This window comes from Ochotona princeps, chromosome 9 (assembly GCF_030435755.1).
Source record: "Ochotona princeps isolate mOchPri1 chromosome 9, mOchPri1.hap1, whole genome shotgun sequence".
Classification (NCBI taxonomy): Eukaryota; Metazoa; Chordata; class Mammalia; order Lagomorpha; family Ochotonidae; genus Ochotona; species Ochotona princeps.
In genome coordinates this window covers 2478548-2495346 of record NC_080840.1, presented here as the reverse complement: position 1 = coordinate 2495346, position 16799 = coordinate 2478548, and the positions used below count along the sequence as shown (strand labels likewise).

Here is a 16799-nt window from a genome sequence, read left to right as displayed (position 1 = left end):
CATTGCATTTTTGAGATGCTGCGTCTTACTAGACATTTAGGGAGGGTAGCGGTCTTCCCCAGGCCAACACCCCACACTGGGATGGCACGTTTGGCACAACCAAAGAGCCTCCACTGACACGCTGTCATCACCCAGCATCAATGCGTAGAACTGACTCTGGTGTTCATATCCTGTAAGTCTGGGACATCATATGACCAAAGTCATTTCTCTGCAAAACCCCTCTGTGCTCTGCCCATCCATTCGCTCTGACCTCTGACAACCACCACTCTTGGTAATGCTTGCAGGGTTTCACAGAGCACTGCCCTCCCCACGATGACCTGTCAGAGATGTGGGTGCCTCAGGGCTTCTACCCCAATGCAGAACAGCAGTGCTTCAGTGAAGGGTGAGGTAAGAGCTGAGGAAGGCGCAGGCATGCACAGGTCCCCACTCACGCTTGTGTGCCCTGTAGACTGAGTCCGTGGGCTATGCTCACATAGGTCACTGTAGGTAGACGCCAAGGACAAGAACTGAATCTTCAACGGGAAATGAGGTGGAGACTTGGGTTTATTGAGCACCTGTCCGAGGCGAACATGTCACACACACATTCAATGCAGCCAGTTTCAGAGACAAGGACCCTGGAGACACACATTTCACAGATCTGCTCTGTGTCCTGACCACCTGCCCACCATTAGGAAAATATGAGTCCCCTTTATTTTACAATCAGCATGATTCAAATCAACAGGAGGAACATGGATGCCTCCTAGTCCCAGACAAAAGCCCTGTGATGCTCCGTTCGCGGTTTCCAATACTGGTTTCCAACACAGGTCTGTGGACCTGGTGCGGGATCAGGATGTCACTTCCCATCTCCAAGCTTGGAACATGAACAGATGGCCCCTGCCATGGGGTGAGCTGGGGCTGGGGGGCATGTCCGCTCCCTGCAAGCCAGTCCTGCCGGAAGGCCAGAACATTCTTCGCATCCCCAAGTTTCTTCTCTTTGTGCTTCATTTCTCTCTCCTGGACACGATGAGTCTTGGATTATTTCTCCCTGGGTGACCGTGGAGTACAACTGAGAGCAGCAGCTCACTGGCCCTGGTATTTAAAGCTTCCTTTTTAGAGACAGAGGTAAATGTGGCAAGCACCTGGCCAGGGCCTCATAGCACCAAGAGTGTCCTTGCAGCGGGCTGATATTCCTCAGCTGTGGGCCATCAGAAGTGCTGAAAACCAATCTCCTTCCGCACAGATCAAGTTTTCCCCACTCAGAGAAAACTCACAAAGCATGAGCATGCCAAATACCAATAATTAATAATATTAATATTAATCTGACCGGCAGCATCTGTTGGTTTTAATAGTTTTGAAGTCTTTCAGTCTCTCAAGAAAATAAAACAAAAATAAATGATGAAGGAAGAAAAAAGAAGACAACACACAGCTGAAATGCTTTAAGGCCTCTGGCTTCTCATCAGGCCTTGAATTCAAGTTTCAGAATCTGCCACCATCTGGCTTTCTGGAATCTTCTAGGGCCCCTTCACATTACTGGGCCGGGCAGCGAGGCTGGCAAAGTAGGCACACTGGGAGGGGTCACAGTGGCCAGGGGGGCCCGGAGGTCCTGGAGGCCCAGGATGCCCAGCTGGTCCTGTCTCTCCTTGAGGGCCGGGTGTACCAGGGAGTCCATCTTTGGCATAACCAGGTTGGCCTGGTTGACCTGGCCAATGAGCAAGAGAAACAGAAGGTAGGTCAAGTTCTTCTGGGAGCTCTTCTGCATTTGTTGTGAACTCAGGACTGGGAATACTTGTAGAGCCAGGAGGCCCTCGTCTGGGAGCCCTACCCTAAGGGATTATGGTGTTCCACAGAGGCAGTCTAACTTAGCACGTACGGTGAGGGGCTACCCCGACTATTTGAAAGAGGACATGGTCTAGGCACCACTAGAGAGAAATAAACAAAGGTTGACCTAGGCCCTATTAAAAACATGTTTTGCATTTGGTCAGGTGAGAAACCAGATCTTGTGTGTTCTTACACAGTTCTAGAAGATATGTCTGACACCAGAGAGGACTAACAACTGTGGGGTATTAACCACTGCTCCAGTGCACACATTCTCAGATGTACCTGGAACATTTCTTCACCCAGCACAGCCCAGATTGTTCTGTATTTCCTCAGCATTGTGCACATGCTCAATTGGAGCCCATACTTGGACCACACCTATTCTACAAAATCATTGCCAGTAACATCCAGAATGCAACCAGCCAACACCTAATTGCTCAAAAATCAGACCCAGAAAATACAACTTATACAAGATTTTTTCCTCCATTGGTTAAACATTATTATATCAAATGGAATTGACTGATCTCCCGTTTTGGCTTTGGAACTAGGAAGCTCGGCGGTAAGCATTGTGGTTAATTCTAGTAGTGATGTTAATTGTTAAGTTTCAGTGGTGGCCTTACCAGAAAATCCATAAAAAACACAAAAAGTAAACATTCCCTTTAAAAAGATCGTTAGACAGTTCACGTCTCCTATTAATGCTCTGCTAAAAGTCATTAATCTAGGTTAAGTTTTGAGACCAGCAATTAATTTGTTTCTTCAGCTGGGAACTATTGAAGTGTGGTCATTACCTCAGGTTCACATCCATACAATTATATCTCGCTCCTAAATGGCTTGTCTGCTGCCTTTTTATCTTTTACTAGAAATTGCCTCATTAAAAAGTTCTCGTTATAAGCTGTTTGAAAGTAGGCAAACTGTAAAAAATAAGTACTTACAGTATGTTCCTAAAGAGGTCTCTAATAAAAATAATACATGCCCACAGTAGGACATCAGAAAAATCAAAGGTTTTAAGATACAGACACTCCAAAAAGTTTATGCAAAAGTAGAATGGCATTGTAAGTTTATTTTTTGGTGTCACAAGTTTTTGAAATGCATGTTTAGTTTATTTTTATAACATGCTTTTCCTAAAAGACCTTTTATTCATAACATCTGTAGGCTCAATTTTCAGAAATAATTTCAGTAAATATATGAGCTCAGGTTAAATAAAAATTAAAGCTTCTATGAGCTTGACAACTACACAATTAACTTTGCTCCACCTTTTACATGGCAGCTGCTCTTGGAATTGTGATTATGGCTGTGTTCTAGAGACCTTCCAATAGGGACAACGATCATCAGTTCGTCTCAAAAGTTCCTCAGCCCCAGGCCAGAGACCACCCTGCCATATGGGCAGCATGCCAAGGGATGCTAAGGAGGCATTAATGAGTGTGAAATGAAAGGAAAAAGGGCTCCCATTCAATTGTGCTTGGATGAGGACTGGACTAGACACGGTCACACCACTTTCCACGCAGAGCTTCTTAGCACCTTAAAAGTTCACCTGCTCTGGAAAGTGTCCAAAAATGACACAACCTCCAGCTTAGTTATTTAGCTCCACCTGGGTGTTTTTCTTCTTTTCTCAGTATCTTCACTCAGGACGTTGTTTTCAATTGTCATGGAATGATTGTACCTAATAATGAGCTACAGAGTGCGACTTCAGTGCCCATACACTGTGTTGGCCTGATAGCATGTACCTACTAATGAGCTACAGAGTGCCACTTCAGCGCCCATACACTGTGTTGGCCTGATAGTATGTACCTACTAATGAGCTACAGAGTGCCACTTCAGCGCCCATACACTGTGTTGGCCTGATAGTATGTACCTACTAATGAGCTACAGAGTGCCACTTCAGCGCCCATACACTGTGTTGGCCTGATAGTATGTACCTACTAATGAGCTACAGAGTGCCACTTCAGTGCCCATACACTGTGTTGGCCTGATACTATCAGGGCAGTGAGCACTTCTAACTTTTCAAGCATGTATCATTTCCCTGTAGTGGGAACATACACAATAAATCATTGGGATTTTACATTTATGGAATACACTGTAAAAATCATCGGCCTACATTGCAGTTTTCTTAGGAGGTCTACAAATAAACATTCTGAACATTTTAATAAAAACAGACAAATTATCTGCCTCCTTGTCAGGGAAGCCTCCCTCCTTCTCCCTGTCCACTCCCAGGTCCATGTAACCAAGCAAGCTCTGTCTCCTTGCCAGAAAAGCCTCCCTCATCCTCCCTGTCCACTCCCAGGTCCCATATGACCAGGGCCTGAGTGCTTGTTCGTACCTGGGATTCCAGGGGGTCCCATCTCGCCTCGGAGGCCAACTCCAGGTGCGCCTGGGTCACCTTTAGCTCCCCGCTCACCTGGGAAGAGAACAGAACCGGTCTGATGGTGGAGGTTCACAGTGAGGGCACAGCGAGCCACAGCCTGCAGCAGGCACAGGTGCCACACTGTGCTGCCATAATTCTGCATGCAAAGCCACTCTGCTGCCATGTGCTTACCCACACTGTACCCCAATCCTGCTCCGTCATTCATTTACCCACATTCAGAAATGCGCACTCTGGAACACAATAAATGGACACTCCATCCTAAACACATGCTCAAGAAATAAATATTTGCATGCAAACCTTCACTCAAGCTCTCATCTACCAATTGCCTACACGTATGAACACATGTACGCACACACACACTCAACAAAGTCAATCACATTCTGTCCCATAGACAACCTAACCTACCTGTGGTCCCTCACACACACCTACCTACTCATTGCAGTTTCCTCAAGCACCTGGCCGAGAACTCTGCTTATTTGCCACCCAGTTCCTGACAAACTCAGTAGTCTAATAATGTACCGACAGTGGAAAACAAGCAAAAGTTCTAGTCCCAAGAAGAAAAATATCTAAGCTATATGAAACAAATCAAAGTACATCCAAATATAACACAATTCAGCATCCTTATAGAAATGAAAATAAAAATAAGAGGACAAAGATGATTTCCTCTTGGAGAATATTTTAGATTCTGTTTGAACAGAGATCATTCATGTTTGGCTGAAGTATGTCTTTTAAATTCTCTTTCTAATCAATCATTGTTCCCTGTTTCTAAAATAATTCCTGTTTGCATCATATGATATCTACTTTTGTAATCCAAGCTAAAATGTGGCTGCTTTGTAGGTACCTTAGACCATTCATCTTTATTGTTATAATTATTACTACATTTGAGAGTGATCTGCCACGTTTTGATATCATCTATGCCTCATGCTTTCTTATTAATATTTGCTTCATATATTTAATAAATGAATATGTGTAGGACTAAGATGCACAGATGTAACGTAAAGCCTTTCTAGTAAGAGAAATCGTATGTGAATGAATGAATATTTAATAAGGAAATAGGGGTTCTACAGTGGAAGATGTTAGGGGTACCTAACATCTTGGGGATGTGAAGAATGTTCTGGCCTCCCAGTGGAACTGGCTTGCAGGAAGCAGACATGCCCCCTAGCCCCGGCTCACCCCATAGCAGGGGCCATCTGCTCACCACACATCCTTCCCTATCCTAAGAATACTTTCCTCATGGGAAGGAGGAAGTTCTTGCTCTGGAGAGTTCTCCCCCTCTCTTCCACATCTGCCTGCCTGCAGAGAGTGTGCTCAAGGGCTGGACACCTGGACTGTGAGATGTGGGGCAGGCACACTTCGCCCCCCACCCTGCCACACACATGCCAGAGGACAGATCTCTGGTGTCCAAATGGGTCACTGCCTGACAGCTGGACAGTTTGAAGCCATTTTTAGCCGCAGTTCAAAGCTACTTCATCCGATTTTAAGGCTGACATTTAATCTCCATTTGCCTGGAGATTAAGTGTCTTATCCCTCGGTTAACTCCAAATCTGGTAAGGGAAGGAAACATTTGCATCACTTCCAAAACTAGGGCAGTGGAGATGGGGGGAAAATAAGGAGATGAGGAAAGGATTCAACCTTCCAAGCACAAGCATAACTTGCAAAACTGATGAGCAGAAAAACCTCTTGTGCATGGGAAACAATTAAACGGTGCCAAAATGCAGAGCTTCAAGGCAGCAGGAAATGCAAGCAGAATGGACAATGAGCCATGCTTATGGGAGTGTGTGCCTCCTAGCCTGCAAAGCCAATGTCCCCAGCTCATCACTCACCTTTGGGACCTATTGGTCCTGAGGGTCCTTCCAGACCACCCTGGCCTGGCCGGCCTGGCTCTCCCACGGGGCCTGCCCGGCCTGGAAGCCCATCCTTTCCTGGGGGGCCCGGTGGCCCAGGTCTGCCTTGAGATGCCTTTATGTGTGTTGGAGGCATCTGGGCCAATAGGTAGGCAAGTTTGGCTGCACAGGAAGAGGAGCAGACATTTCATGAGGAAGGGATGGAAGCCAAGGGTTAGAGTTAGGGTTCCTAGACACACTGCCAAACTAGGAACAGTGAGGATAACAAGACCATCACCAAGGGCACTGAAGGATCAGGGCTGGTCATGGGTGATTCAGTCCTTGGTGAGTGACACTGTCCCTGGAGCTGGGATGCTGGGCTATGATTCCAGGGCAGCCTCTGCCAGCCATGAGCCAGTCCTTGGAGCAAGCCACTGGATACCTCTCAAACTTGGCTGCCTTCTGTGTGAAAAGGGAAATAATAAAGACACCTCGTCTGCTGGGTCAGTGTGAAGATGGAACAACAAAATGTGGCATGGAAACCAGTGCCTAGCACTTGTAGGAACCTGGTCAATGCTGGTGGCCAACACAGTGGCAATAGCTGCTGCCATAATTCTGTTGGCGACTGAGGCCCCTTGGGCAAGGAAGGGTTAAGTGTTGATCTCAAACTTACATATTCCCTATTGTCCCTCTGTAAATGAGTGGCTGGTAGTGATGGTCCGTAATGACCTTTCCACTGCTAAGATGTGATCACAGAATCTAATGAAGAAACCTGGAGGTCCAGTTGCTGCTTTGCACACTGCCTGACCACCAAGTGCCAGTCCATCTTCCATGTGGTTACAGAGGCCCACCTTTGGATAGCATGAGTGAGAACAGAAGCCAGGATGCCATCAAGGCCCTTGGCATCTCAGACCTTCTGACTGCCAGGCCATCTCACTTGGCAGCCCCTTGTCACTGCCTCACAAGTGGCAGCCACCCTTGTGACCTATTCTATGAACTGGGAAAACAGTTTTGTCTCTGGGCCTTGGGCTTCTTAGCTTTCACGCAGAACCAACATTTCCTCTTCAAAGGATTGTGTGAGCTCTGCAGGTGCTCCATCCAAACCCGTTCAAACAAGCCTCATTGCTACTTTTGGGCTGGCAGCAACTTCAGGGCAGAGGCCATTGCTGTCACTGATAAATCCACCCAGGAGACAGGACGGTGAGAGCTCCATGCTAGAGATTTAGGAACTGGCCGTCAGCAGCTCCTCTCTCCCATCACTCCAGCCTTGTCTCCTTCCTTCCACCAGCCCTTTCCCACCTCGCCCCTACTGGTGGTCCTTTATTCCCCAGGTTCACCCACATGCTCCACAGGGCAGGGTCACAGTACCCAGCAGAGTCTGATACCTGACAGTTGCAAAATAACCAAGATGTTACCACACGTATCAATGCACACCTCTCTCTCCCCACTGGCCCACTGTGGATAGAAAGAAGTCACAGGACCCTCTGTGGGTCACCTCACAGTGCAGAGGGGCAGATGCAGGCAGCGTGGGGGAAAGTGCCTGGGCTGTGCTGGGAGGCAGTCTGGGATCAAGCCCAACCACAGCCTCCCATCTCCTCAGCCTGAGGCAGTCACTCAGCATCTCTGCTCCTGACAAACTCCACCTCTGACAGCTGCTGAATAGCTTCCTTGGACACCAGTCCCAGTGACTGTTGGTCAGAGCTGTCGCTGTCACTGTCCTGCCCATCTTCCTCCCCAGATATCTGCTGGGCCAACACACACCAGGCTCAGGAATGTATCAACAGTCAGCCTGATGTCAGCATGAAGGGGATTTCACTTCCCAGAAAGCACTACTTTTGGGGTCCTCACACATGCAGTCACAGAGGTCTGGAGTCTCGACCAATCAGCCAGCTTGTGTGGCCCATGCTCTCTGAGCTAGCCCTCTGTGCCACCTCAACCACAGAGCTTTGCTTGCCATACAGAAACTGTCTTGCCTGTGCCCCACACATCTGCTCAGGGGAGCAATGAGCTTGGGGACACTGACTACAGTCTGCCCTAGCAATGGACTATTGTAGCAGAGGTGTGTGTGTGTGTGTGTGTGTGTGTGTGTGTGTGTGTGTGTGTGTGTGTATCTGAGGCTCCCTAACCCTCAAGTCCCACATTTGAGCTGCTGGGAAGACACTGCCCATTGCCAAGCGAGTGGGGCGAGTCCATTTCCTGGACTCCTGTGCAAGACCAGGAGGGACAACCTGGATACTCACTCTCCAGCTGCTTCTCCAGTTCCTCCTGAATGAGTCGCCTCAAGCTTTCCAAGGAGGGGGACTCCCCCTAGGAAGGAGGGAGTGAGGTGTTAGTGATCTTCCTAGGAACTCCTGACACCCAGATCACAAAACCAGGGAGTTCTCTGGCAATACTAGGAAAGCCTACTTTCTAGTCCAACCCTGGCCACACCTGCCATTCCCCTACCCTACAGCCACCCAGAGTCTAGACCACCCCCGCCCCTGCCCAGGCCACTACTGCTCTACCTGGGAACTCTTCCAGTCCTTCACAGGATTCATTTCACACTCACATGCATTGCCCTCTAGCACTGGGACTGGGAGGTCTGGTCCCTAATGTCACTTTGCCAAATCATTGCCCATTTCCCACTGACAGGTGATGCTGCCTCCTGCCTGAAACCCTCTGTGATTCCCTGGACTGGCCACCACCAGCCTCCTCTGGATCCTAGGGTCTGCTTAGCCCTGCTCTGATGGAGCATGGGCTGGATTCTCAAAGCTCTTAGTTGCTCCTTCAGATGGGCAGAAGGCTCACAGAAGCAATGGAATATGAGTACAATCCAGAAGAGCAGTCCTTACGACCTACCAGGTGCACCCCTTCAGAACTTTATGCAGCTCCAGGGTGGCAGGGTATTCCCATGTTCACCTATCACTGTCATCAACAGTACATGGCCAGGATCCAGGCACGGAGCACATCCCACTTCAATAGGCTTTCTTTTTGCCCAAGAATCTCTTAACAATAGTCCTAGAATTTTCATCGCTAACCAGGGCAACAGGGCTGAGAGAACTGAGCAGAGTCCAGGGGGCCAAGTATCCCGAGAGCTCCTGTACCCACCATCCAACCCCCCCAACACACACATACACAAAGCTAAGAAATGCCCTGATGACCTGACCTCCTATAGGGCAGGTTGATGACTGCCACCAAAAGGTGACAGAACCCTTCAGCACCAGAGCTGGCAGGAGTATTAGCATCCACTGAGAGCTACAGTGGCTGCTGAAGGCAAAAAGAAGGCATGTAGGCATACCAGTTGTCCCCACCAGTACATGCACTGGAGGAGTTGGCTTCCATTTTTCATGGGCAGCATGGACTGTGCCACAAGGCCATATGAAATAAGGTTTTGCCACTCACATAAAATATGCAAAAAGGAAGAAAAGAAGAAACATGACTTAAAAGAAGGCTTTCTTTCTACACTCAGGGATGACCCCATATCCCAGGGAGGCAGGTGGAAGTATGGTGATGCAGAGATCAAAGGCATGGGGACCATCTTGCAGCACAGCTCCGACATAGCAAGTCAGAGCCTTCATCAACCTCAGTGCAAAGCAATTCTCCATCCCACCAAGGAAGGCCCAAGGACTTGCCTCCAGAAGCCCAGGGTGGGACAGGACAGGGACTACCTTTGGAAACCTCCCAGGTTATGTGACTGATTTCATCCACTGTCACACCAACAGGAAGCCTTTCGTACCCCTTCTCGCAGACAAGGAGTAGCAGTCTCAGAAAGTATCACAGAGCCAGTAAAGATGGTGCTTGTAACCTGGTCCCTCTGGAGGTCACACTCTTCCCCTGCTTCCCCTCAGGCATAGAGGGACCCCAACTCTGAAGCCGCATCAACATCCTTACCCTCAGCCCTGGAAATCCTGGCTGGCCGGGGGACCCTGGGGGCCCCGCTGGTCCACTATCTCCAGGCGGTCCTTGGGGGCCCATCAGGCCTGTGTGGCCTTTGTGGCCTGGAACTCCAGGGTCCCCAGGCTGGCCCTTCTCGCCTGGAGGTCCTTTGTCCCCTTTGATGCCAGGATCCCCCTAGAGGAGGAGAGAAGCATGTCAGTGCGTGTCAGGCAGGGCCAGCAGGTGCAGATGGAGCTCGTTCAGCCATGGGCAGGAGAAACTCCATGGTCTCCAGCACCCTGGGCTTCCAGACAGGAGGCTTCAGTCTTAGCCATCAGGTGTGTGTGACTTGGGGTGAGAAGGGACCCCGGATTTCCAAATCACCCTTCTGATTGTGTTTGTGAGAATGTGAGGGCCCAGGAAAAAATGCCATCTACCTGCCCAGGGCCACAGAATCTGTAGAGCCCAGCTACTGGGCAGGCCTGGCCTCTAGTTGGGACAGTGGCCAGCCCCTGCTCCCTCCTCTGCTGCAGTGCATCCAAGGAGGATTATATCACAGCCAGACATAATCCCTGCTGCTTTTTTCTTCTATCTCCAATTCAGACATTGAAAGGCTCAATCCATGACCTCAGCACTGTGACAACCCCAGGTGAGAGTTCAGAGTTCTGGCCCCTGCCCGCCAGTGCTACTGTGTGTCTGAGCAGCAATTCCCAGCTGCCTGTGGGTCTGACAGTATGGCAGCTATGTCAGTCACCTCCAAGTGCAGCGGGATTCTGTGGGTGGGAGGGCACAGGGAGATGGGGAGCAGAAGAAAAGCAAGGAGGCTCACTGGCATGACCCAGAGCCCCAGCAAAGGACCCAGCACAGCTGCCAGAACATCTCAAGGCACGTGCTGAAGGAAAAGCAGCACGACCAGAGAACACAAGCTCTCGGTTGAACAGGGACACATAGCAGAAGGTGCACACGTGTCCGTGACACCCCCCTCCCAAGCTGTGTGCAAAGATAAGAGGCAGAGGGCTGAGGTGGGGTGGGCCAGGGGGTGCGACACAAGGGGTGTTCAATGTTTGGTTTGTTTTTTTGGCAATTTCACTGTTTAACTATGTCCCTAAGCTTTTAACATTTAGCTAGCACCAAGGATGTTGCTTCCGTTTTCCAAGTGTGATGCATTTCACAGGGACACTGCAATCTCTGCTGGCAATCCTGGGTTCAGGTGTACAGAGAGGTCCCACCAAGGCCCCACCATGCAGGTGCACCGCACCACTGCTGTTGATTAAATGCCTCGTAACGCTCTGCAGGGAGGGCATTTGCCCCATATTTCAGATGTTCCCGAGTACAATGGAATGGGAGTCCAAGAGCTCCCTGGCAATGCTCCATGAAACCACTTAACTGGGCGAGGAAAGTGCTGCATGTATTGATTAGGTATTAGGGAACAGAATCCACTTTGTGGTTTGATTTCCCTGGCTGCCAACCAAAAGATAGCCCAAACTCCAGTGACAGATCTCATGTGTGTGTTCATGGCACTGCCCCAAGGGTGACAGGTGACACTTCTGACGTGGGGATCCATCACTCAGGGACAGAAAGAGAAGGAGAGAATTCCAGAAGTCATTCTTTGAGTCTTTGTCTTCACTCTCCTCTCTCACCGACTTGTGAGGGAAGATGAAAGAATTTCTTTGCAAGGCCACGGTACACATGCTGAGGTTGGGGGAGGATCTGGCACTGTGCACTGCCAGCAGTAGGACAGCAGCCAGTGTGTGAGCTCTCCCACAAACAAGACCTCCTCACTGCTGATTTTTAGAGAAATGAAATGTAAAGAAACGTTTTCTGAGTTCAGCACCAAGGCTACTCATTAAGGAAAAATCTGATCCCTTGTCACTTCCACTTACAAATCTGGTTCCTGGCAAACTAGAACTTTGGGAGCCCAGCATACTGGTGCTTGGGCATTCACAATTGGAGAAGAGATTGGTCAAAGGTATCAAAGTTGTCTTTGAGTTTGCAAGTATGGTGATTTACTCCTTGAAAGAATGACCAAAACGGGAGAAAATGAACAACAATGACTGCAACAACTCTGGGTGGGGGCCACCTGCTCTGTGCAGCTCAGGAAGTTCCAGGGTGGGGAACAGGCAGAGGCCAACAGCTGCCCATCAGTCTGGGCTGCATGCGAAGTGCCAGGCTCAAGGTCCCCAGCCACCATGAAGGGCCACACATGCCATGCTCCATGCACTCCCCCACATACCCTTTCTCCTTGGGGTCCTGGATCTCCTGGCTTCCCTGGGGGACCCTGCAATGAGAACAAGACAGAGGTCATCCTCAGGCCCACCTGCACCAGCGTCACCACCTTTCTCAGCTCTTCAACACAGCCTGCTTGCTGAGGATGAGAGATCCTGGGGACATCAGCCACACCTCAGACCCCCTGAGTTCCTTTCTGACTTGTCTGGATGTTCGGGGGGGGGACACATCGTTCTCTCCCCTGCTTCCTGCAACTGCTCACCCTAGACCAAGGGTACCAGGCCATGGTCAGATCCCTCAGGATTCCCCTCCTAGGACAAATACCATGCATCTTGGCACACCCAGGACAACTGTGAAAATACAGCTTTGAGAAATTCTCACTGCTTCAACTCCATTCCAGCCAAAGCCTGGAAGGTTCCTTCCTCCCTCTCTGGCCCCATCCCCTCTCAGCCCCCTCTGCAAAACCAGTGCTAGCCATCAGGCATGGTCACTGCCCTGGCACCTGTCTCCTACTTCTTTCCCCTACATGCAGTGGCAGGATGTACCTGCTCTCGCCTCACACTAGGAGCTCTTGGAAAGCAGGGCTTCCAGTCTCCTCATTTCCCATCATGCTGCCATCCTGTTCTGCAGTGAGCAGGTGCTCCAAAGACTGCAGCCCAGGAGCTCACATTCTCTCTCCTGATTGGTGGAGCCTGTGATGATGCAAGAGAGGAACACCTGCTGAGCTCTGCAGGTTTGGCTGAGTCTGTCCTTTGGGCCCCTTCCCATGGGTTAGCACTCAGCACTGGCCGTGCAGAGGGGAGCGATAGAGCTCCTACTCTCCTGAAGTTCACAGCCTGGTCAAGAGGCTGCTGGGTGCACAACTGAACCTGACCCCCAGCCAGCTGGCCTGATGACTGGAATTGGGAATATGGAAACACTGTGCCTCAGAGAGAGGCATGGAAACTCAGAAAGATCAGAAAAGGAGGATGTTGCAGATTTCATTTTGCCTCGACTTTATTTCCTTGGCAATGAAGAGCCAGAGAAAATTGTTGCAGACAGCAGTTCGACTACAACACATGGGGCAGATACACCATCAGTCCAGTGAACGAGAGGTGGTGGTGACTGGCTAGTGAGTGAGAGAGTTGCCCAGTGAGTGTAAGTTAGAATGGGCAGGAGTCAGTGATGGGTTGGTCCTGAACAGGGCACCCTGAACTGGCTGGATGACTTGTTAGGCTTTCTCTGTGCAAAAGTAAAAAGTGGGCTCCTTGATTACACAGCATTAAACATCTCAGGACAATAGTAGCAGAGTAATAAGTGTAAAAGCCATCTAAGTCGGACCATGACAGACCACCCAGGCCTCGCAGCAGCTCACTCAGGAAGACATGATGAGGACAGAGGGGCCAAGGTACTTGCCTCCTTTCCTGGGGCTCCTTTCTCTCCTGCTTCTCCCTGTAAACAGAAGAGAATCCATTGGCTCTACAGCAGCAGCATTCTGTAAGCAACATGATTGCATTTGTAGCAACATTCTCATTCAAGCTGTGTGCCAGCCCAGATAGTGATGGACTGGCCACCTGACCAGGGGCAGCCCTGTCAAGGGGGAAGAATGGTCCCTGTGGAAAAGGGAAGCTTGGGTTCTGGTCTCTGTGCCAACAGGACAGATTGTGATGCTGACGCTGTACACCATCTGCAGGCACAAGGGCGACCTTGAGAAGCAGCCTCCCACATGTTGAGTAAGATCTGGGTAAGAGACTGGACTCTAGGGACAGACGTGCACTCCTCCACCCTGACCTGAGACAGCCTTCTCACTTCCTCTTTGCTTAAATTCTGTGTGCCTGTCTCTTCATTTATAAAATGGAAAGAGCCTATCTCCGAGGCATATCATGAGCACTAGTATTTATTTTGTTTTAGTATTAGTATTTGCTAAGTGTTCAGAAGAGCAGGGCGCATGTAGCAGGGCTGGATGACTCATGTCCTCTTCTTAAGCCTAGGAGCAATCATGTCAACACCTTGAGAGGAGTGATTGCCTGGCTATGCTGTGGTAGCCACATGACTACCAGGGAAGACAAAGAGGGCTCTGGCCCTTTAAAAACTACTTATTTATTTTAGACATAGAGAGACAGGACAACTGCACAAAAAAAGAGATATGCCCCCACTTACTGCTTCAATCTCCAAATGCTTAAAAAAAGCACTGCACTGGAGGCTAAAACCAGGAACTCTGGCACAGTCTTCAATACGAGTGGTTGGACTCCAGTACCTGAACTATCATCTGCTGCCTTACCAGGAGCTGCAGCTGGGAATCAAACCCAGAGACTGTGATATGGGACATGGGCATCTTAATTGCTGAGCCAAACACCTGCCCAAGACCCTGGTCTTTATTGGAGGAGAAGCTGAGTGAATGCACTTAGGTAAAAAATGGCTGGACAGCCATGTGGGGCTAGGGCAGCACGGTGGGCAGTAGTCAGAGAGCTACTACATGCTATAGGCTGGCCTTGGCTGGCAGAAGGGAATGGAGATGAGCTCTCCACCCCGGGGAGTTATAAATAGGGGCAGCCGAGAGGGGGGCACTCACCAGTCACCCATCTAAGGTGTAGACTGCAGCACAAAGAACACAGCACAGCCTTCATTTGGAAATGTTTCAACCCCTTGGCTCCTGTACCCCTACACTCAGCACAGCCTCTCTGTCTCAAGTCTTCCAGCCAGGAGACAAAGACTAGTACTAGCTGGAGCACAAATTTCCCAGGTGGCCTTGAAGAGATCACACACAGCTTCCAATGGTGTGGCCCACACTGGCTCACCTTTACAGCAATGCCATAGGAGCCTTCAAGTCCCAGGGTCACCACCACCACCACCAAACCACCACATTCACCATTGAGCATCTGCGATAGCCAGCTCCATGGCTACTCCCCTTATGGGCTTGTTTCATTGCGTCCTCATTCAGGTGCAGTTGATTGTTACTCCTATCTGAATGAAGCGGAAGCTAAGGCACAGATTGGTTAGAAAATTTTCCCAAGGTCTCATGGGGCGGGGTGACCTCTGAGCCTTCATCCACACTGTCTTAAATCGGGATGCACTCTGACCCCACACCAGAGCATCCTGTCCTGTGCCATGGGCCTGAGGACCCAGGAAGTGGCCAAGAAGGTGCTGTGTGTAGAATTGTAACTGGGGCCCCAGCCAAGTTTCCTGCTTACTGGAGGCCCACGAGGACCCAGGAAGTGGCCAAGAAGGTGCTGTGTGTAGCATTGTAACTGGGGCCCCAGCCAAGTTTCCTGCTTACCGGAGGCCCACGAGGACCCAGGAAGTGGCCAAGAAGGTGCTGTGTGTAGCACTGTAACTGGGGCCCCAGCCAAGTTTCCTGCTTACCGGAGGCCCACGAGGACCCAGGAAGTGGCCAAGAAGGTGCTGTGTGTAGCACTGTAACTGGGGCCCCAGCCAAGTTTCCTGCTTACCGGAGGCCCACGAGGACCCAGGAAGTGGCCAAGAAGGTGCTGTGTGTAGCATTGTAACTGGGGCCCCAGCCAAGTTTCCTGCTTACCGGAGGCCCACGAGGATCCAGGAAGTGGCCAAGAAGGTGCTGTGTGTAGCATTGTAACTGGGGCCCCAGCCAAGTTTCCTGCTTACCGGAGGCCCACGAGGACCCAGGAAGTGGCCAAGAAGGTGCTGTGTGTAGCATTGTAACTGGGGCCCCAGCCAAGTTTCCTGCTTACCGGAGGCCCACGAGGACCCAGGAAGCCAGGCAGGCCTGGGCTTCCATTTTCTCCTTTGCTTCCCTTCTGGCCCTGAGAAGGGAAAACAGAAAATGAGTTTGTCAAGTACCAACACCAGCACATTCCAAAGTCTCATGACCCCTTGGAGTTCCAAAGGCCTGAGATGATTACACAATAGAGGAACATAAGATCCCCTTCCTACTGTGGGGAGATATGCCACTGGCAGCACTGTTGTGGACAAGGAAGAAAGATAGGTGGTATCCCCAGGGACAGCAATGGCCTTCCACTCAAAGCACAACAGCAAAAATGGGAAAGAACTCCAACAATGTGTGTGTGTAGCTTTCAAGCATTTCCCTATAAGAAAGCTTCAGCAAGTTCATGGAGAAAGGCAGCTAAGTGTGGGCTGCATAGTGGAGTTCATCAGGTTGAGCCAGGCTGCAGCACCCACTGATGTGTATGCGCTGAACTGGATACAGAGCAGACCAATGTTGTACATGCCAGCATGCTCAGGAACTGCGGCTGGCCTGGTGGGGTCAGGGGTCACTCTGACTTGGCTTCAGTTCCCACTGGTGTGTGTGAAGGCTGGATGTGTGGTGGGCAGGGCTGAATTAACTCACAGCGTCTGTCAGCTTGCATGAGATAGGGCTGGGCACAGAACTAACCGGGTGACTGCAACCACCAGTGTGTGTGTATGTGTGGTCTGATACGGGTGACGGCTGGCACACACAGGAGTCAGGTCTGGGGTCACCTCTGGTAAGGTTTCTTTGGGGAGTCCCCCAGCTAGACCACTGGATGTAAAAGTCCAACCACAGGGAAAATCACAGGATCTGTGGTCTAAACATGGAGTGCATAACTCAGAACAAAGCCTCCTTGGTTGCTGGAGTAGTAGACGCACATGGAGGACACGACTGACCATGGAGGCCTGCAGAGGACATCAAGTACATTGGCAGAACAAACCGCCAACTTTCCCAGCCAATTTTGACAGCAAGTATCTGGGCGAGTGGAGATTCGAGAGTGAACTATGTCAGTTAAAGGATTTCCTCAACCTTGGGG

General features: G+C 50.2%; 1 protein-coding gene across 1 annotated transcript in view; it reads right to left on the bottom strand.

Annotated features, from left to right (window-relative positions):
- Nucleotides 1-1304: 1304 nt before the first annotated feature.
- COL22A1 (collagen type XXII alpha 1 chain) overlaps nucleotides 1305-16799 on the bottom strand; it is a 200587-nt gene continuing 185092 nt past the window's right edge. Inside the window, exons 57-64 of the mRNA XM_058668448.1 lie at nucleotides 15747-15818; nucleotides 13456-13491; nucleotides 12068-12112; nucleotides 9850-10029; nucleotides 8220-8286; nucleotides 5980-6162; nucleotides 4112-4189; nucleotides 1305-1678 (exon numbers count right to left, since the gene is read on the bottom strand). Of these exons, the coding sequence (XP_058524431.1) occupies nucleotides 1491-1678; nucleotides 4112-4189; nucleotides 5980-6162; nucleotides 8220-8286; nucleotides 9850-10029; nucleotides 12068-12112; nucleotides 13456-13491; nucleotides 15747-15818 (849 nt within the window). The 3' untranslated portion in view covers nucleotides 1305-1490. The remainder of the gene's footprint in view (nucleotides 1679-4111; nucleotides 4190-5979; nucleotides 6163-8219; nucleotides 8287-9849; nucleotides 10030-12067; nucleotides 12113-13455; nucleotides 13492-15746; nucleotides 15819-16799) is intronic.